The sequence below is a fragment of the Ziziphus jujuba genome, chromosome 4, assembly GCF_031755915.1.
Source record: "Ziziphus jujuba cultivar Dongzao chromosome 4, ASM3175591v1".
Classification (NCBI taxonomy): Eukaryota; Viridiplantae; Streptophyta; class Magnoliopsida; order Rosales; family Rhamnaceae; genus Ziziphus; species Ziziphus jujuba.
This window is the reverse complement of record NC_083382.1, coordinates 14457779-14480311: the sequence shown is the minus strand read 5'-3', so window position 1 is coordinate 14480311 and position 22533 is coordinate 14457779. Positions and strand designations below refer to the sequence as shown.

At 30.1% G+C, this 22533-nt stretch overlaps 3 protein-coding genes across 5 annotated transcripts; 2 read left to right on the top strand and 1 right to left on the bottom strand.

Moving 5' to 3' along the window:
* The first annotated feature begins 2308 nt into the window (after positions 1 to 2308).
* LOC107417295 (pentatricopeptide repeat-containing protein At2g20710, mitochondrial) lies at positions 2309 to 5113 on the top strand. Its single transcript, XM_016025912.4, has 2 exons — positions 2309 to 2692; positions 3802 to 5113. The coding sequence occupies exons 1-2, from the start codon at positions 2390 to 2392 to the stop codon at positions 4924 to 4926; spliced, it is 1428 nt and encodes a 475-aa protein (XP_015881398.2). The 5' UTR covers positions 2309 to 2389; the 3' UTR covers positions 4927 to 5113.
* Positions 5114 to 6015: 902 nt separating this feature from the next.
* LOC107417296 (uncharacterized) lies at positions 6016 to 10538 on the bottom strand. 3 transcript variants are annotated; one of them, XM_025072516.3, is made up of 10 exons: positions 10214 to 10538; positions 9652 to 9738; positions 9315 to 9551; positions 9139 to 9221; positions 8200 to 8300; positions 7921 to 8044; positions 7672 to 7826; positions 6989 to 7542; positions 6344 to 6586; positions 6016 to 6227 (listed from the first exon to the last, which is right to left on the bottom strand). In XM_025072516.3, the coding sequence occupies exons 1-10, from the start codon at positions 10520 to 10522 to the stop codon at positions 6153 to 6155; spliced, it is 1968 nt and encodes a 655-aa protein (XP_024928284.3). In that variant the 5' UTR covers positions 10523 to 10538; the 3' UTR covers positions 6016 to 6152. The 3 variants fall into 3 exon arrangements, with proteins under 3 accessions (XP_024928284.3, XP_015881399.4, XP_048327080.2); XM_016025913.4 differs by having other exon boundaries at positions 6989 to 7521; positions 10214 to 10537; XM_048471123.2 differs by having other exon boundaries at positions 10348 to 10459.
* A 7772-nt stretch (positions 10539 to 18310) lies between these two features.
* Positions 18311 to 21063, top strand: LOC107417294 (pentatricopeptide repeat-containing protein At2g20710, mitochondrial). The gene is made up of 2 exons (XM_016025911.4): positions 18311 to 18633; positions 19630 to 21063. Exons 1-2 carry the CDS (start codon positions 18364 to 18366, stop codon positions 20854 to 20856), a joined length of 1497 nt encoding a protein of 498 aa, XP_015881397.2. The 5' UTR covers positions 18311 to 18363; the 3' UTR covers positions 20857 to 21063.
* Positions 21064 to 22533: the final 1470 nt, after the last annotated feature.

The window sequence follows — 22533 nt, the reverse complement described above, 5'->3', positions numbered from 1 at the left end:
TCTCAAGCTCAGAATTTGGTGTGACAAATTTGGTGGAGATGAGCTTTACAAATCCAAGTATACTTGTAAAAGGGCCTGTGCCACCTTCAGCTCCAGATCCCACAGGAAATGACTTTGAACTTGACAGTGGTGTAATTTAGTCAACAGTAATGTCTGTTTTAGGCAATTTCACATGTACTTCAATAAAATTTACTAGTTAATAAAGTGCAATAATGCAAATGATAATATCAAGTGCATCTTTGAAGCAAACAAGACATATATTATATTTATCTCCTAATTAATAAGATTGTGGTGTTGATTTTCTGGTATAGCTAGTTTATTCTCCATTTCTTTTCTTTTCTTTTCTTTTCTTTTCTTTTCTTTTTTTTTTGAAATAAAAAATCGCATTAATATATGCAATATTTTCAATATCGATGTATATATATATTATATTATATATATATATATATATATATATAAGGCACCCATTTCAGAGTTAGGCCTTATTTCAAACTATTACTGCCTTTACACTTTATATATCATAAAATCACATTTCATTGAAAAAGAAAAATGAAAATTGTACAATAAACTTCTCTCTGTTTTATAATTTTTACATACATGCATTTGAAATTTCAGAAATTACAGAAGTATTTCCTTATAATATTATGATGATTTAATATCAAAGATAATTCTTGTATGGTTTCCTGATTTAGTTTTTATTAGAAATGCTTATGTGACTTATATTTAGTCATTAGATCCATGGCTAATTGTTACTTAGATTGAAATTTAAAAATGTTCTAAGTAGATGTGGCAACCCTTAATATTGGTCGCATAACCATCATGTAATTAGCAAAACTAAGGATTTCCTTATTAGTAGAAGAGAAAAATAAAAATAAAATAAAATAAGCTTTGCTTTTTATAAATTTTCTATATTAAAAAAAAATTCAAAAGTAAGGAAAATTATAGGAAGTTAGTTAAAAATTAAATCAAAGAAGCTTTCAAATTTGAGTGATCTTGTAAAGAGAAAAAAAGAATTGTGGGCATTTGAAGGAGACATATATAAAATAATTTGATTGTATATTATGACCTTAATTCATTATTCATCATTTGTAGTAAGCGATTAATTTATAGCATCAACTTATTATTTAAAGATGGAATTGGTTCAATGATGTAAGGGCTGATTGAAACCTAAATATTATGATAGATAGAGACAGTCTAGTAATAAAATTATTGGCCTTTTAGTTAAAATTAAGAGTTAATCCATAATTTTCCACTCAAAAGATAAGGGAAAATTATGAACGAAAGCTAAGAAAGAAAAGGGCTTAAGCTCAAGTCAATCACTTGTGTATTATAACCATTCTATTTGGTTTACAATTTCATTTTCTTTTTAAGGAAAAAAAAAATTGGTGAAAAGAGAAGATAAATAATTTGCATATAAGTTTAGAAAAGCTAATGGCAAGAAAGTAAAATAATTGTCATTATTATTATTATTATTTTGATTATATCTGGCAATTCGGGTTGGTGGGTCGTGTTCGTGTCAACCCGTTTAATAACCGTGTCAAAAATACCTAACCCGAACACGATCCGCTTATTAATCATGTCAGGTACCTAAAACACTAACCTGATCTGTTAATAAACAGGTCAACACGACACGACCCGTTTAACACGATTATTTTAACGGGTCGTGTTGACCTATTAACCCGTTAACCTGAAATTGACCTATTAACCCGAAAACTAACCTATTAATCCGTTAACCCGAAAATTAATCTATTAACCCAAAAAAAAATTTTATTTTATTTTTATTTTTATGTTTTTGTTTTATTAAAGATGTATTTTTTGTTTTTAAAAAATTAGTAATAGAAAATTATTTTTATAAAATTTTTAATTTATAATATTTTTTAGTTATTAAATATTATATTAGTGATAAAATATTAATTTAAAATTAAATTTGGGTTGTAATAGGTATATAATCGTGTCGGGTTGAAACTGACACGTTTAATAAATGGGTCGTAACGGGTCAATTTCGAGTTAAACAGGTCAACCCGAAAATGACACGATTAATAATCGTGTTAAACGGGTTAACCCGATTATGATCCGAACCCATTTATAATAAACCCAAACCTATTTATTCCGTATCGTTTTCGAATCGTATCGCCGTGTCATGATCCAAATTGCCAGGTCTAATTTTGATTCGATAATTGTCATTATTATCATGATTATATCAAAAGCCTAATATTCTTATTCTTTAAAATTAATATCTCAAAAGAATCCAATATTAAAACTAAAAAATAAAAATAAAAATCCCCAGAAGCCAAAAGGATATGGTCCTTACGTCTATTTCAGTGCAACAAATTAGGAGGGTTAGTGTGTTTGTCTGTGTCTTTTTGTAGTGGGAGCGGGTAGAGAAGCAATGAAGCTGAACTGCTTGAGCAAGCACAAAATCCCATTTCCGGTTCAAACCCATCACTTCAACTCTCGGGTTTTAACTTCTCGCTTCTCCACCAAAAACCCATCTTCTTCTTCTTCTTCTTCTTCGTCTTCGTCTTCCTCTGATAGTCTCTTTCATCGCATCCAAATCATCAGAGACCCAAAGGCCTCCGTTCTACCAGTCCTTCAACAATGGGTCACTGAGCGCCGTCCTCTTGATGAACACCAAGTCCGTTCTCTCGTCCACATCATGAAGGACTTCAGACGCTACAATCACGCTCTTGAGGTTTCCCATTTTCTCTCTTCCCATATCAACTGTTTGACAGATTGACCAACTGGGAAATTACTTTTTATTGCTGATTTTTTTGACCCATTTAGTTTCTGGATTGGTTGGGTTTTAGAATTTAGTGTATGTGTTTGTAAATTTTAGTATATTCCACGGGGAAGGAATCAAATAAGATTGGAACTAAACTAAATAAATGTTGTTGAAATATGTGAACGACGTGTCCTGTGATTTCGACCATTTTGTGACACCACCAAATTCATTTTATATGCGTCAATAACCTCGAGCTATTTCAGCATATTGAAGAATATAATTATATAAAAATTTGAGTGGATATTTTAAATGGGCACAAATTTGCTAGATATGGTTGAAGGGGTGGATATTTAATAATTGAAACATTTCCATCTATGGTTCAATACATTTATCCTTGCTTTAGACTTTGGGCTTTACTTTATTTTTTTTTTTTGGTTTTTTCCTGTTGACCAATTATTTTTCATTCCAATATTCTGTTTCTTTGTCAATTGCAAGTAAAAGTAATGTCAATTGGGTGTCTGCAATGTGCAATGTTTATGCCAATCGGGCAAATGTTGGTGGTTTTCGTTTTATGTATCATAGCTGCGATGATTGAAATGGTGACATTCAGGAAACTAGATGAGGACAAAGTGAACTTCTCTAAATTGTTTTGATTCACATCATTTAGGGAACTCAATTGAATTGAGATCACAATACGTTGTAATATTTCCAAATATTTTTTTAGTTAGATGTGTTTCTGATTCAATATGATTATGTAAACATGGGGAAATATCACTTATCATCGTAATTAAGAATGAGACAATTAATTGGTGGCTTTCATGTTTGCATAGCATCGAATCTGTCTCTTCTATCTTGTTTAGTAGTTTATAATATGCATTCATCGTATTACAGTGGGGAAACTTTTTCATGCATTTCTCTTTCAGAATGGTTAACTTGTCTCTCCTGCTCATCTTGTGGTGGGTGATGTTTTGGTTGTGTCCATATGAGCTAGGTGTTTTTTCCCTAGACTGAATCTAACCCTTAGGGTGCATTTTATACTTCTGGTTGTAATTATTTTTTGTCTTTGTTTTGTTATTCAGATATCTCATTGGATGACTGATAGTAGATACTTTAATTTATCACCAAGTGATGCAGCCGTTAGGTTGGAATTGATTCAGAGAGTTCATGGACTAGAAAAGGCAGAAAATTATTTTAATAATATCTCAAAAAAGTTGAAAACATGTAATGCCTACGGTGCTCTTCTTAGTACTTATGTACGAGAAAATGCTGTTGAGAAAGCTGAAGCCACTATGCAGGAAATGAGAAAGATGGGTATGACAAAGTCAACTTTTGCTTACAACATGTTGATCAACCTTTATTCCCAAAATGGAGAACATGAGAAGATTGACATATTGATGGAAGAGATGGAAAAGGAAGGAATAGCTTATGACAAGTATACTTTAAGAAATCGAATGGCTGCCTATGTTGCGGCATCAAACACTTCTGGGATAGAAAAAATCCTGAATAGGATGGAGGCTGATCCACACATTCCGAATGACTGGAGTGTGTATTCATTGGCAGCCAGTGGATATCTAAAAGTTGGGTCAACTGAGGAGGCTCTGGTAAAGCTCCAGAAAATGGAGGAAGTGATGCCTGCTGAAAGGACAAAAGCAGCATTTGAATATCTTCTTTCTCTCTATGCTAGTACAGGTCGAAAAGAGGAGCTTTACAGAGTTTGGAATACTTATAAACCATCAAATGGATTGATGGACAAACCATATGCCTGCATGATTTCATCTCTTGCAAAGCTGGATGATATCGAGGGGGCAGAGAAAATTTTTGAAGAGTGGGAGTCACGATGCACAATGTATGATTTCAGGGTGCTAAATAGGCTTCTTATTGCTTATTGCAGAAAGGGTCTTTTTGAGAAGGCAGAATCAGTTGCAAAGAAAGCTTCTGAAGGAAGAAGACCTTATGCAAGTACATGGAATATCTTGGCAACTGGGTATGCAGAGAGTAAGCAAATGCCTAAGGCAGTTGAAATGTTGAAGAAGGGATTGTCAGTTGGTAGAAAAGGATGGAAGCCAAATCCCGTCACTCTGGAGGCCTGTATGGATTACTTAAAAGGACGAGGAGATTCGACGGAAATGGAGGAAATCATAGGTTTATTAAAAGAAGTTGGGTCGTTCGACTCTCATACAAATCAGAAATTGTTGAGGACTTAAGTTTCAGCTACAAAATTAGTCTCCCTGATTCGTAATTGTATGAAAATGAAGGTTTTACTTTAATAAAGAAAAAGGAGGATTCTTAAAACAAGCCATTAAGCTTTTTGGTAGAGTATTGATGAATCATAAGCTTGAGGCTTCAGATTGAAGAGTCCTTAAAATTCTAGTAACAAGTTTGACTTCCTTATTTTTTATTTTTTTTATTTTTGGCCCTTTTTATCTTGAGGTCAAATCTATGAGGTTAGAACTTATATGAGGCATCGATAACTTCCAGTGCAAGTTAGTTGATGAATGAGTTGAAATGTTTTTCAGGCATAATTTCTATTACTTCACTTGGTGTTTAGACCAAATTACAAGGACAGGCCTTGGCTGATAGTTCTTGATACTTGTAATCCATGCAGTTTCCTCCAGAAGAATTACTTGGAAAATCAAAATAATGTTAATTCTCCACACAAGAAAGCTATAAGTTTTGACCACTTAATAATTTCTATCCATAATTGCAGAGTATATTGGTCTTATAATCTTACCAAACTTTTTCCTTTTTCCATCTTCCACTGAATCTTACCAAACTTGTTGAGACTGTACAAGTTTGAGCATTTATCTAAATATTAAATAAATATATAAGAACTATTTAGACAGTGTTTATGTTGGTCTATAATTAAAAAACTTCGAAGTTAGTAGCAGGCATTTGCATTCCACACTAACGAAATTCATTACTTGTGACAGATTGCTTCATTGTATACAGTTAATTAACAAAAATGGAGTCACATATATTGGTCTCATTATTTCATTGACAAAGCTATAAGTTTTGACCATTTAATAATTTCCATCCATAATTGCAGCGTATTGGTCTTATAATCTTTACCAAACTTTTTCTTTTTTCTATCTTCCACTGAATCTAACCAAACTTGTTGAGACTGGACTAGTTTGAGCATTTGTCTAAAAACTAAATAAATATATAAGAATTATTTAGACATAATATTTATGTTGGGTTATAACTAAAAGATTTTGTAGTTAATACCAGGTATTTGCATTCCACACTAACGAAATTCATCACTTGTGACAGATTGCTTCATTGTACACCGTTAATTAACAAAAATGGAGTTACATATACTGGTCTCAATATTTCATGTACTAAGTATTTCACTTTTATGATTATTATCGTAATTTTTTAAATTTTATATTTGCCTTTATTGATATGAGTGATTACTAAACATGGTCATTGATCAATTATCATCAATAGGTGGGCGCTGCTTATGGTGATCAGTGACTGACTGATAAGCAATTGCCAGTGCCAAAGCCTGCAAAGAGAAAAAAGCACTAATTAGAGATCAGCTTTAATTAAGTGTAATTAAAACGTAAATATATATCTGATAAAAAAGTAAGTATAGGATAGTAGATGGGTTTTAGAAAATACAATGTGATCTCGCTGAGGAGGAGCATAAATGCCAGTGGTAACGGTGGTTCTTCGTCTAGTACTATTGGTGGAAGGTGGAACATTGGATACATCAGTAAATCCTGTGGGAATGACAATTACAGGCATACCCACAAGATTTCCCAAACAAACTTTTTCCCAATCTGTTGCATTTCCAATCACTGCATCCACACCGCTCAATCTTTCTCTTACTTCTCCAATTAACTTTCCTCTTGCTCTTTGTGCCTGCAAACACCATAAATAACCAGTTTCTTTAGGGTGAAATTCAAATGGAAAAAAACTACTATTTTTTTTATTTTCTGTTTATTTACACATTTTTAACTGATGTAACATTATTTTGTGGATTCAGATCTTCTGGTCCATTTTCCCATCCCACCACAGATATAATGTCACCTTATTAAAAAAGGATAGCAAAGGACGATGGGACAAAAACTGTCCATCCTTGCATTTGGTTCACTTTTTGTACGCATTGGTTGTTTAATTGTCACATTATTTGGCATGCAAGATTTGGTAAGACCATATGCTATAATGTGTACTTTTTTGTCATGTAGATGCATAACAAACGTTAGTTTAAAGATACACAGACATCCAGAAAGTAAAATCCATAGAAAAGCAGAGAAGGAGAACCTGCACATAGTCCACAGCCGGAATTAAGCGTGCACGGGCAAGTTCGGTTGGCCATTGCTCTTGAGCTTCATATTCATCATCCTCACCTAAACGCTGCCACTTATCAAAATGCGCCAACATGTCCACATCCATTGTGAAATTGAGAATTCCTTGAACAGAATCAACTGTATAGTTTAGTTTGAATGGAACAACATTAACACCCTTTGATACAAGAACATTGACAACCTCCATAGCAGCATCATCAAGATATCCAACAGTCAGATTTTTTATGTCCACTAAGAATGGATCATCAAAGGGAATGTCTCTTGATGAAATATCATCTGGATCCTTTCCTCTAATTGTGTCCAAAATAATTGCACAATCTATTGCACTTCTACAAAATGGGCCAAGCTTATCCAAGCTTTCTGATATGCTCATCACACCAGTTCTACCAACCGTGCCAAAAGTTGGACGCAAGGCCGTGACGCCACAACGAGCTGCAGGGTAGGTTATGGAACCAGATGTTTCTGATCCAATTGCAAATGGAACCATACCTGTCACATAACAAAAGCATCCTGTTTCATTTTAATAAGATGCATTTTTGCAATCTCGACTTGTAACATGAATGTGATTAGTCGGCGACAGTCTAAATGGTAAAATCGTTGACTTTTGTATTGAGCAGCATAATGGAAAAAACCTTGTACCTGCTGAAGTGGATGCAGCAGGTCCAGCTGATGAACCTGTGGAATATTCCTCAATGTTCCATGGATTTCTAGTCCTACCACCAAACCAGATATCATCATAGGCTAGAGATCCAGTAACAAGCTTGGCAACAAGAACCGCACCTGCAGATTTCAACCTACGTACATATATATATGGAGAAGAGTCATAAATTGCAATTAATTGAAGCCATATTTGTGTATTACATTAATGTACATTGATTTACTAGCTACCTCTTGTAAACCCAAGCTTCAATGTCAATAACTTGATCCTTAAAAGTTTTTGCACCCCATGTTGTTTTGTATTGGGGTACTGAAATTATATCCTTCAATCCATAAGGAATCCCATGGAGAGGACCTTTGAAAGAAAAATATAATAAACAATGTTATTGTACATAATTCTTGAATCATGAAAATAATAATAATAATAATAATCATCACACCAGTGAAAAAAATTTTAACCCTAAACAATGTGTGATTATGTTGAGAGACAACTGGAAAAAGAGATGTTACCCAAATACACTCCTTGTTCTAGCAAATCATCAGCCTCTTTTGCTTGCTTGTACGCTAATTCTTCAGTGTAAGTTACCACAGCCTCAAGAACATGATTGTACCTGCAGAAGTTTTCACATTGTATTACATTATTGTAAAGGAGAAAAGGTGATTAATGAGCCATTTCACCAAGTGAAAGAATGGCAAACAAAATCATCCACATCTTTATAAGATGATGTGGATTGGATTGGTAGTACCAGTCATTGTTGATCATTAATATATATGCCCATTGAAGTAGTTCAAAGATACATACACCCCAAATAAGACAGAAATTATTATTTCTACTCAACAAATATCTAATTACTCTATATGTGGACTTTATACGTTGTAAGAGAGGAATACATACAACAAACCAGACTAGTATATAGATTTCCATATGGAGTTAATCAGCCTACTTTGAGCTAGTAATCAGATTAACGCCTTTTTCGTGGTGTAGCAATGATATGCCATAAATTGATCCAGAATAATGTAAATTAATCTATAAATCCATAAATGAAAGCCATTTGGCAGCTTTTCTTTCTAATCCAACCTAGAGAATCTTTTTCTTCGACTTAGTTTTGCTACATGTTATACTTAGTCAAATTGCAAACAAGTATAAAAATATATAATCCTTCCATAAGGGGAAAAGAGGACCAATTTAATTATACTTCAGAAAAAATAGACAAAATAAATTTATTATAAAAAAAAAAAAAAAAAGAAAACAAAAAATCCATCTCAAGTTGGAAAGTGTCTGGTCCAATTCCACACAACACGTACCATGAAAATTCCCTCTCTTAATTTGTTATTCTAGTTTGAGTCTTTCTCTTGCAAGTACAAGGTGGGAAAACTGGAATACTGGCTTCAACATTCAATTCGAAGACAGAACACTGAAAGTTTTTGAAAAGGCTGTTTTAAAATTACCTTTTTAATCTTCTCAGAAAGATTTGAGTAAGCTCTGTGGATGTAATTTGCTTTGTCCTAATAAGTTCTCCAAGTTCAAGAATCTGATATCAAATTGATATATATCTATGAGACAAAGAAATTCCAATAGAGAATATTATCAGTACCATTGTAATAGAAAGTAGCTATAGACTTACATCCATGAAAGCAATATCTTCTTCATTTTGTGGCCTTTTTATGTCACCGCTTAGACAATAAGGATATTTGAATCTTTTGCCTCCTTGTTCTTGTCCATTAGTATTAATGCCCCACTCTGGATTGAAGACCAAAACTGATGGGTAATGCAAACCTCCATTAGTGGAAGCAACTAGTTCCCTATTAGCTCTGATTATTGGGATATTGAACTCTTTTGTACCCTTCACAATCTCTTGCTTCTAAGATAGAAAGGAAGTAGTAAAACTATAGAATTAACATATGACATGGTTTATGATCCAATTAAATTTATCAATTTTCCATATTCCCTGAATAATTTACCTTCGTATTGCTGAAAAAGTTAGCATCAAATAATTGGAATGCTTTATTAATATCTTGTGGACCTTCAGTGTTGTTCATCTCTATGTCCTAATAATCAATTAACAGAAAAATATGTTAGAAAAAATTTGAACCACACATTTTCTATACTTAAGAAATTTTATTTTTTATTTTCTTTATTTATTTTTTAGAAATTGGTGTTTGTGGACATTTCATTCATCCTAATTTGAACCACACAACGTCAAGGCAGAGCTTCTATAGTAAATATTTGTAAATAAATAAAATAATAATAATCAAATTGACAAGAACATGGAAATACCCACAATTTATTCCATCAATCCTCCTAAGGATTGTCTTTCCCTCTAATCCCCTATATTACAAAAACATGGAGATATCTAACTTATTCACTTATATCTGGGGAATTCAAAACAAAGGATTCTAATATATTTTGACAATTGCTTCAACAAAAAAATAAATTATGGTCGACGGTCAAGATTAAAAAAGAAAAAAAAAATGAAAGGAAAAAATGATATGAGAAACAATAAAGCTGAGAAAGAACGATTACCATATGATTGTGTGGTGATGGTGGTGAGAGCGGGACTAAGTGGGAGGCCAAAACGCTTGAAACCAGGCCATCACCATGCCAAGAGATTCCCAATAAAAATAACAAGAAATAATAATAAGTGTTCATAATATTACCACTATATGCAGGTGAATGAGGTTGGTTTAGTCCTGCAGAGACAGACAATCCAGTGGCCTTGGGCAGTGACCCCGAGTTTAAATCCCCACACACGTAAATAAAATACAACAAGAAAGAAGTAGATGTGTCTGAGTTTCCATCTGGGAATGGTTTAGCGTTTCTTTTTAAATTCATTCCAGCTGGGAATCAGTTGACTTCATCATTGACTAGCGTAGTCTTTGTGATATAATTATAAATTTATTCTAAATGGGCATCTTTAAACAAAAATAAATAAATAAATAAATAAAATAAAATAAAATTTTACTTAGACTAACAGGATAACCATTCTTTTTAAAAATAGAAATAGGTAATGAAAAAAACATAATAATTTCTATTCATCTATTTGATAAAAATAATAATTTAAAATTGAAATTTAGTTTTTATAAATATTTTTTTAAAAAAATTTAAATTTGATAAAAATTAAATTTTATATTTATTTTTATATTTTTAGTATATGGTAATCAATTTAACTCTAAATGTTATAATGATACTTTAAAATTTATCCAAATTGAAATATAAAATTAAAAATTCTGATGTTTTAAAAAAAATTATTATTTTTTCAAATAAAAATATATATATTCATATGTCTATGGAATAGCTACTATTAAATATAAAATTTATCAAGTATAATATATATATATATATATTTGTATATATATATGGAATATGAATTTATATGGAATATGAATTTTGTTTATATGTTTATTTCATAAACCAAATATACCATTAATTTTTTAACTATCTATTTTTATATTTTTCTATAAATTTTTAATATAAAATATAAAAAAATATTGATATGGTTTAATATTTTAATATTTTTATTCTATTTTTAGTGCTCGTCAAACAAATTTTATGAAAATATTATATAAGAATAAATGATCTACGGACCACTTTATTTTATCTCAACATCTATAGTCTCATCATTTTTTTTTTTTTTATTTAACACCTATTGGCGACTTTCTTCAAACAAGCAGCTGTTCCACAATTCATCATCATCATCATTATTATTATTATCACTTGATACTTGTAAAGATATAAAATAAAATAGACCGAGTGCATATACAGCAGGGACGATAGGTTAATTTCAAAATAGTCATCTCTATTTTATACCATTTTTTTTTTTTTCCCCTTACGATACACTCATTTTCCTAACAAAATACTCCAATATTGTCTCTATCACAACAATCTACTAAAAACCCATTTTTCTTTGGAAAACGATCCAAATTAAAAATGTACATGAGTCAAATTGGAACCAAATATTAGAATTCTTAAACTTGTCTCACATAATCTTATGGTGATCAATCTCAAATGGAGCTTATAAAATTTTGAAATTCCTTTTCTCAAAATTGGCTCAGCTTGTTTAAAAAAAAATTTAAGCTTAGCTCGATCCTATGTTGTTGTAAGATAAAAGTCTAAAAATTTTCAATTTTTTATTTTTCAAATTTGTTTTCACCGTTAAATTATTAATACATATTTTTATAAATTTTTTAAAATAAAAAATAATATTTTTGTGTTATGAGTTTTCTCTATATTTACATGAATAAAAAATATTTATATATGGAAAAAATTACAAATTTAAAACTATTCATAAACTACGCATAAACTATTAAAATTTCACTATCAGCATGCATATTATACGAGCTTCATTTGCTATACAAGATTGACTTATTTTTTGCATGAACCAAATTCATGCAAGCTTAAACCAAGTGAATCAATTTGATTTGGAGCCGTTCAAGCCTATTTACAAGCCCTAGTCCAAGTTTGACTGAATCTCGTCCTAATAAAACTATCACGATGTCCATTATTAATCACTAGATTACTTTAAGAGCACTGCTGCAAATAGATTTGAACAGTTCAAAATTTGGTTTTACCTCAAATTGGTTTTAATTCTCTCAAGTTTGACCCGTCAAAAAAATGCATCAATCTTTAACAAAAAATAAAGTTTGCAAGCCGATCTTAAACAACAATGAAACTCGTGACTAAATCTAATTTGTTATTTAAACGTTTTTACACAAAATATTATATTATTAATTTAAAAACATTAAATAGTTATAATCCATAAATTTATTTTTTTTTTTTTTTGTATTTTGATTTTATAAACATTTTACTAAAAAAAATAATAGATTAAAAAAATTCAAATTTTTAGATTTTTGTATTATGACAAGTCAAACTAAGCTAAACTTGAACAAATCATTTCAAAATTTTGAAAACTTAATCTGAACTTTAGTACCTTTAAAATTACACTTGAGAATCCTAATACTTATACACCCATTTAAGGGTTGCATTTTTATATATGGACCCAAAGAAATATTATGTTTTTAAAATTATAATTTATCTCTCCTACATTTCAATTTTGGTTCAATTTAATCCCAGTGAACAACTAGTCGTGTAAAAATTCTGACAGAGTCACCATTAAGCGGTCTATTTCTAAAAATTAAAAAATAAATAAATAAGAATATACTTTCAATAATAAAATTACCTTTATCTAATGAAAATGATGATAAATTTATGACCATACCAAATGATTATGTCATTAAATAAAGGTCAAAATTGTCATTCTGTTATAATATATATATATATATATACATATATATCATAGGTTGATGAACAATTAATATTGTTAAACTAATCTAATGATAAAACCACTTAAAATACATTTGCTTAAACTTCAATATGATTGGGAATCTCTTCTTCCCAAAGTTCTGATTAAAAATAAATAAATAAATACTAAACTAAACTAAAAGTAGAATGTGAGAGAGAGGAATTAGAGTTTATTCAGTGATATTTTCTAAAACAAATTTTATAATTTTATAGAATGAAAATGACAAATTCGATTTTGTACTTTTAGAATTAAAAAAAAATCCAAAAATATATTTAAAAATATTTTATGGAAAATAAAATGGTAAAATCATGTTCGATAATGTTTAAATATTATATATATATATATATATATATAAATATTTCTTGTTGAAAATGGTAAACATCATTCATGTTTGTATCTGATATGTGTTAATATGTTGTATATATCTATTAAATAAATATTTTTTAATTTAAAAAGATAAATATTATCTACTCTCTTTAATATCTCAGTTTTTAAAACTTTCTAGATACATGTAAAACATTTTTGAGATGTATTCTAAATTTATCTATATTTTATAAAAATGTCACAACTTTTTGCAGATTCTATGTTTCAAAAACAATTGCTAAAGACATTTTTTTTTATTGTTTTTTAATTTGTAAAATAAATAACCTCTTTGCAAAATAATATCAAACAGGCCTTCATATTTTCTAGAAACAAAGAAATATTATAAATGCAAAAAGTGCAAATCATGGGGACGCATTTTAAAATTTGCTCTTTCTAAAGATAATGTAACCTTGTTTTAAAATTCATTCCATAGAGAAAATTCTATTTTATTGGAAAACAAAATAAAAGGATTTAATACAACTTGCGAATAATTAAAATCGTTAATAGCTTTTGGTTGCTTTCCTCTATCATTATGTTTACTTTGTAAATTAAAAGCAAAACTACATTAAACGTCCTACAACTATCAAATAATTTTTAATAACCCCTCATATTTTGTAAACAACAAATAAACTCTAGGGATACTTTGGTACCTTCAACTTTTAGAATATAAGAATTTAGGTTTTTAACTTTTTGATTCAGTAATTTAGATCCTCGATCTTTTAATTTATTAAATTTGGATTTTATTTGACTTTTAACTACAGGATTTAAATGTCATCTTACATGATTATATTAAAATTGTATTAATTTACGAAATAAACGATATTAAAGTGCAAAATATTGAAACTATTTTTAAAATTTTTTATTTTGGTACCCTTGATTTTTTTAAAAGAAAAGATGGTCCATGTCACATAAATGTTATTAAACTATTTCAAATTTCAAACTACAAGATACTAAAAATGCAGATTTTTAGATCTAGTTTAAGATTTTACATTTTAATATATTCTAAATTAACATTTGATATAATTTAAATTATTAGATAGAAGAAAGTAGGCTTTCCCACATCTAGTTGCTGAGAAAGAAGGAAAAGAAAAAAAAGGAATAACTATAATTACTATAAAGGTTCAAAATCAAATCCACTCAAGTTGAGGAAGCTAGATAATAGGCTAAGGTCCTTTTGAAGCATCCAGAGCGATCTAACAATATCAAAGAAAGCTAGAGTGTAAAGTGTAGTAAGACTATTAAGCTCTGTTAGTTAAAATTCAAAAAAGCACCAAATTGTAACAAATTAAAATGTAATTAGCCCTAAACTCTACAATATAATAGAAGAAACACTTATAACGTATCAATATGTTTGACAAAAGTGTTAGAGAATGTGGCAATGTGGCAATACTTTGAGGTAAACCCGAGGCTAAGTGATTCAAAGCTGAGGGCATGTATTTTGTGTTTTTCATGCTTATTTGTTTAGATTTTAAACTTTTTTTTTAGGGTTTTTAAGTAGGATTAAAAACACCAAATGTCATAATTATGCTTAAAAGCCAGTTTAGAAAATGGTTTAAGGGAGCTGTTTAAGCTAGTTGAGAAGCTTGGCCTACTTGGAAAAGCTTAATGACATGGCAAGCTCAAATTCAACCAATGGGACAAGTAACATGTGTCAAGAAAGGGATGAGCTACTTTACCTTGAGTAAGCTATGAGAGAAAGGCAGATAGCAAGAAACATTGGACCATACATGATGACCTTGCATTCCTATTACCAAATGCTTCAAAGTGAAGCACTTGCTCCTAATTTTTTGTGGACAATTTTCAATCTTATATTCACACTAGTTTTTTATTGTAATATTTTCACAAAGTATTGAAAGAAAATTAATCTTTTTGGTTCATTTTGAGTTTGAAAAACACTTAAGCAAAAGACTAAAACCCATAAAATTGAGGAAGTAGGCTGTATACTTGTTTTTAAAACCGTGAGTCAAAAACTTCAACCAATTCAATCACCAACAACCAAAATACTTCAATTCCTCTTTAGAACCAACCTTGCCTCACTTCAAATTGGTATCAAAACCTTATTTCAATTCTTTGTAAAGTAAGTTTGTGAATAAGAAACGGAAGAACACCAATTTGTTTCAATGACATCTTCTCATTTTTCAGCACCTTCAACACCAATCTTCAATGGAGAAAATTATCTAGATTGGTCTACACAAATGAAAGTTTATCTTCAAGCTTTTGATTTTTGGGAGGTTGTAGAAGCTGACTATTAACCTGAACTATTAAAGGTAAGAGCTTCAATCAACCAAATAAATCTCCATAGTAAAACAAATACAAAACCCTTCAAAATTCTCAAAGTAATGAAATGAAATTAAGCTTTTTGGTTCATTTTAAGTTTGAAAAACACTTAAAAAATTATTAAAACCCATCAATTTGAAGAAGCAGCTCATTAGCTACATATTTGTTTTCAATTGCAAGCTACAAAATTCAATCAATTCAATAACCAACAACCAAAACACTTGGATTCCTCTTTAAAACCAAGGTTTAAAATATTCGATATTTTTTTGAAATTTTCATGTTTTTAAAAAGTCGAAATAAAATTTAGATTCTAAATGGAAACAAGTAGAATTTTCATAATATCCATTGAAATTTTTAAAATTTTGCCAAAATTTCAATGGAAATTTTCGTCAAAATATCTATATCAAATCTTTAATAATTTGGTTAAAAAATCCATTATATCCATCGAAATTTCCATGGAATTTTTGAAACTATCTATGAATTTTTTTATAAAAAATTCAAAAATATTATTGCTACTTAGTAAATTATTTTACCAAATTAACTTTAGTGATAGTTTTTTTTTTTAACATTTTAATTGTTTTTTAAGTACTTAAAACAAAGTGAAAATTTAACTATATTTAAACAAGATCCTTATGGTCGACATATTAATAATTACATGAAAATTTATAAAGAAGATCCATCTTTTAATAATTATTTTTCACATTTCACATTTCAAAATAAAAGTTAGAAAGATATTAATAAGTTTCAATTATCTAAGATTTTTATGAATATTGAGATGATATTTATAAATTATAATGTAATTGTAAAATAAATAATTTATCAAATATATATATATAAATATTTTTTTTGGGCATATTTTTATCAATAATAGTTTGTTTATGATCGTTATCACTTACTATAAATTAAATTGATTAAGAAAAATATAATTCTATCCAATATTTTTGTAACTTTTATAAACAATTTGATAATTGATTGTTTAAATAAGCTAATGATAAAATTTTAACAAAAATTTCTATTTTTTAAAATAGATTTCCATCATTTTTTTATGAATTTTTATCGATATTCGATATTTTTTGATATTTTCATGAAAATTTTCATATTTTGAACTTTCGATATTTTTATTGATATCGAAATTTTGAATCTTATTTAAAACCAATCTTGCCTCATTTCAAAAAGTTTTTTTCTAACTATAATTACTATCATAAACTAGTCTAGTTCAACTGTAAGAACATATCTAAAGGTAATCTTTAAAATAAAAAGTATATTTTCCATTATAAAAAGTATTTTTTAAGATAAAAGAGTAAAAACTTCAAAGATCCTTCAACATAACTCTTTATTCTTGATCTCTATTTTTATTTTATATATAAGACATTTACTTATAATATCTTCTTCCTTTTTTGTTTTTTCTTTAATATGAATTATCTATTAAATATTATAATAGTGGCATGTAATAATTAGACATGTCAATTTACCCCGCACATCCCAAAAACTGTAGTGCACTGCTCTTAACGGGTGGTTTTTTCCCGAAAAATCGAAACTGCGAGACGGAGCTGGTTTTCATCCTTAAGGCTCAAATCGGGTCGGGCCGGGACCAAGGTATAAAGAACCAGGCCCATATATATTTACTTATATATATATATATATATATATTATGTATTTTGATATTATATTTTTTAAGGATGTATTTTATTATAATTATAAATTTGAACCTTAATGTATTTTATTATATTATTATTGCATTTTAATCACTTTATTTACATTTCATTCATAAAAAAAAATTTATATAAATTTCTCCAAAAAAAAAAATTATATCAATTATTTAAAAAAAAAAAAAAAAAAGGAAAACCATCCCGCCCCATCTCCATTCTGCATCTAAAGAAATAGGAAAAACCACGGAAACGGAATGGAAAATTTTCCATGAGGATGGGATGGTATTTTAAAAACCTATTCTGTCCCACCCTATTGACATTCCTAGTAATAATGTGTGACGTTAAAATTATATCAATATACTATTAAAATAAAAAATAAATATGGTTTTATATTTGGAGACTTAATTCAACTTTTTATCTTAAAAAATCAAAATAAAGAATCTATTAAAATTCCTTTTAAGAGCTAGCTCTTTAAAATATGTGTGTGTATGTGTGTGTGTATTTAAAGAGTGCTTTGAAAATGCTCAAGATAAATCTTTTAATCTACATAAATTTTATGGTCTAATAAAAAAAAAAAATTAGGAGCTAGAAATTTTAAATGTCCCTATCAAACATATTGATACAAGAATAGTATTTATTTCATGCATAGAATTTATAATTAGAATAGAGAATGAGCAATTCCCATGAAAAAAAAAAAAAAAAAAAAAGTGAATGGGCCTAGTATCCCTTTAAAGCCCAAAAAAGGCCCAATAGCCATCCCTAAATCCTTTAATCTAAATAAATTTTATGGTCTAATAAAAAGAAAAAAAAAAACACTAGGAGCTAGAAATTTTAAATGTCCCTATCAAACATAATGATACAAGAATAGTATTTTATTTCATGCACAGAATTCATAATTAGAATAGAGAATGAGCAATTCCCAAGGGGAGAAAAAAAAAAAAAAAGTGAATGGGCCTAGTATCATTTTAAAGCCCAAAAAATAAGCCCAATAAGTAACCCTAAACCCAAACCCTTTTCCCAATCCAAAACGCCTAAAACCCTCCCAAAACCTCTGGTAAGGCAAGAGAATCGAAAAGAGTAGTTCGATGAGAAACCTGCTCGGTTCAAATCCATGGTTTAGTTATGGCGTTTTTAGGGTTTCCAGAGTCCTGTTCTACTCCACTGAAGCCCTCAGCTCCTCTTCCCCTCCAGTTGATTCTCTGTACGATAGGATTTCGCGGATTGGAAACCCTAGGGTTTCCATTGTACCCGTGCTCAACCAATGGGTTGAACAAGGTAGAGATGTCAAGCAAGCTCAGCTTCAGAAGATTATCAGGCAACTTCGTAAATATCGTCGCTTCACTCACGCTCTCCAGGTATTTATTTCAGCTCAAGAAAAAGGGGGGGAAACAATGCTTGAAATGTGAACTTTTTTTTTTTGCTAACATAGTTTCTGATCTTCAAGATTTTTTTTGGGAGATCATTTTCCCTGCATGTGAATTATAAAAATTGGAACTTGTAGAAAGGAACAATGAAATGGTTAAATATTTTTTAACAATTTCATTTCCATGTGAAAATCATTTGTCCCTGGTTTGTGTATTCTAGAAATTATGAAACACAGAGAAAGAAATAATGAATTTTTCAGGTTGTGAAGCACAAATAAATATGATATTTGAGAAAGGAATATTGGGTTTTCAGGTTGAGAAGCGCAAATATGATTTTTGTGATTATAGCAAGGGAATTTATGAACATGAATGATGTTCCATTTTAGGATATTTTAGAGAAGATGGAAAAATTAAATGCTGATGTAAAAAATCAAATGTAGAAGGTCATTTGATCATGTCTTTTTCTCGACAAAACTAAAGCTACCCATGTTTTGTCCCCTATTTTTCTTTATCTTGAGTTTCTTTTGGTGCTTTATTTTTGTATCTTTCCTTTGTTCGTTGTCCAACTATTGATCCTCATTTATGCTTCTTTTGCTCTTTGATTGCACGCCATACATGTTTAAAAGTTTCAATTTCTATATTTTTTGTATGGTACAAGAAGCTGTATGCAAAAGTTTCAACTTCCATATTTTTTGTATGGTAGCAAGAAGCTGTATGTCTGATTGCATCAAGTCTTTCAGTAGTAAATCCATCATCGAACAAGCAATGAAGGAACAAAAAAGTTGATTTCTCAGTGTATAGTTGGAGTTTGATTTCTCTTCTCTACATTTGCCAAAATTATTGCATTTATATGGATTATCATGCAGGTTGTAAGCTTTTAACTTTTGAGGGATGTTAGGAATGTGATTATCTGCTCAACTGAGCTCAATTGATGACATGAATTTATGATCTTAAAATTGAGGACTCTTGGAATGTGTTATTTGTCAGATATCAGAATGGATAAGCATTGAAAGGAATCATGGCCTATCATCTGGAGATACTGCAGTCCATCTGGACTTGATCTCAAAAGTTCATGGTCTAGAACAAGCTGAAAAGTATTTTGATAGCATCCCAGACTCATTAAGAGGCTATCAAATCCATGGGGCGCTGTTAAATTGCTATGCAGAGAAACAATCTTTCGATAAAGCAGAGGTCATTTTCAAGGAGATGAGGGAGTTGGGTTTTCTAAAAAATTCATTGTCTTATAATGTTATGTTGAGCCTCTATTCTCAGATGAGTAAACATGAGAAACTAGCTAGTCTAGTGCAAGAGATGGAAGCCAAAGGCATCAAGTGTGACAAATTTACATTTAACATCCGGTTGAATGCTTATGCAGCTAATTCTGACATAGAGGGAATGGAAAAGCTTTTAACAAGTATGGAAGCTGACCCTTTAGTGGATATAGATTGGAATACTTATGTCATTATTGCGAATGGGTATTTGAAAGCTGGCCAATTTGAAAAGGCATTGACCATGCTTAGGAGATCAGAGCAACTAATTGGCGGTAAGGCAAGGAGGTTTGCATATGAGCAACTTCTCACTTTATATGCTGTTTTAGCGAATAAAGATGAGGTGTATCGCATTTGGAACTTATACAAAAATATCGGGAGACGATACAACTCAGGCTATGTTTGTGTGCTAAGCTCATTAGTAAAGCTTAATGATATTGATGGTGCGGAGAAGATTCTGGAGGAGTGGGAATCTGGGGATACACGCCTAGACTTTCGGGTTCCATGCATGTTGATCCGTGCTTATTGGAAAAAGGGACTTCCGGAGAAGGCTGAAGCATATATCAAACGTCTTATAGAGAGTGGAAAAAAGCCAGATGCTAGAATTTGGAATTGTATGTCCACTGGATATTATATGGATGGTCAGATGGCAAAGGCTGTTGAAACCATGAAGAAAGCAGTCTTGGCCTGTGAACAACAATGGAAGCCAAACAGATTTACTTTGGCTGCATGCCTTGAATATTTGAAAGGGGAAGGAAATGTGGAAGTCGCAGATGAGATTTTGACGTTGCTTAGAGAACAGGGTTTTGTTTCAACAGGAATGTACAATAGATTACAAAATTACATTAGCGGTGAAAACCCAGATTCTGGAGTCCTTGATGAACTGAAAAATAGCGATTCAGTGGAAGAGGATGATCTAGCCATCAACAGAGAGAGACATATGTAATGATGTTGGATGTGCTATCTTCAATTGCCAAGAATTGATGAATTATTTATCCGTACAATAGCAATAGGACTAATTTCTTCATATGCATGGTTTATAAAAACCGTAGGTATTGAAATTATCCTACTGTGCTAGGTGTTGAAATACTTGTGTAAATGAACCTTTTGCCACAGAGTGATGCAATTTTGCATGGCTAATTTTCCTGTCCTATTTTCACGATCTTCTTGTTAAAATGATCTGGCTTATATGATTTTTCTACTACTATATTACTTAAGAGAATTTTTTTTTTCCCAAATCTTGAAATTATCTAGCTTTCTTTCTTTCCTACATTCAGCAGCCTCATGACTTCTTTTTGGCAGATTTTCTGAAACAGTCCTCTAGCAGTTGTTCAGTCGGTTTTTAAAAATATAATCCTTGAAAAAAAAATTGTGAAGAAAAATAATAAAAGAAAAAGATAAGAAGAAGCATATAGATGGCTTTAACTTTCAAATGAGTTTTCTGAAAATAGAAATGTTCCCAACTTAACTGGGGTGTATCAAGAAACTATGTATTGTATTGCAAATCCTTATCTGAACATGCAAGTAAGTCCAATCAACCTAACACCACCACTGCCCAGGCCAGAGGTACTTGCTTACAAAAAGCATACTATTACTCACCAAATTTGTTTAAATTTTAAATGCGGAATAATATAGTAGTCTGATAATGATTGACTAATTAATATAATTTAAATATATAAATCCAACGAATTTACCCAAATAATGTTGCATTATTTGATATTCAAAATTTAATACAGATTTGATAATCTCAGTGTTATTATTGTTTCGGCTAAATATTGACATCTTTCTTATCAAATTAACTCTGTCTTAGAGATATTTAATTTGAAATTAACTCTTATAAGTCAAAAAAGGAGAAGAGACAGGAAAATGTGAAACACGTTCTAGAGAAAAAGAAGGTGAAGGAACCAATTAGTCCAAGTTTGGCATTCCATACTTAGAAATGAGATATTTCTTTCGCAATTGTGTTAAAATAGTACATTACCACTTTTTTTTTTTGTTTTTTTGGGGGGTAAATAGTACATTCCCACTTTACGCTTTGTATAGTGAGCCCAATATTTTTTGGGCCTGCAAAGTGCGGGAACTAGCTAGCTTTTGTTTGTTTTTTCTTTTTTATGAGGTTAAAAAAGTACTCTATGGATTTAGAAAATAACCCTACTCCATATCTCATACAATACAATAAAAATACATGCATATATATATATATATATGATAATTTTATGGTGGAGTCCATCCATATACGAATTCATACTAAAACTAATATTTTTAAAAAAAAATATCAATTTTGTTATATATACATAATAATAAAATTATATATATTTTTTTTAAAATATCAATTTTGAATTAAATCTACTGTATCGTAATCACATATTATATATATATATATATATATAAATCTAATTCGATCCAACTTTACATATAAAGAAAGCCTACTAGTTCTCTTACCTACCCATTCACTATTGGTTATGTTCACTTACCCACTCCACGCGATGCCATGATGGATTAAAAGTGTACTAACCACCAGATAACCTCTTTAAATACCCATGATGGATTAAAAGTGTACTAACCACCAGATAACCTCTTTAAATACCCTTTTCCACCTAATTTCATTGTGTCATCTTCTTTT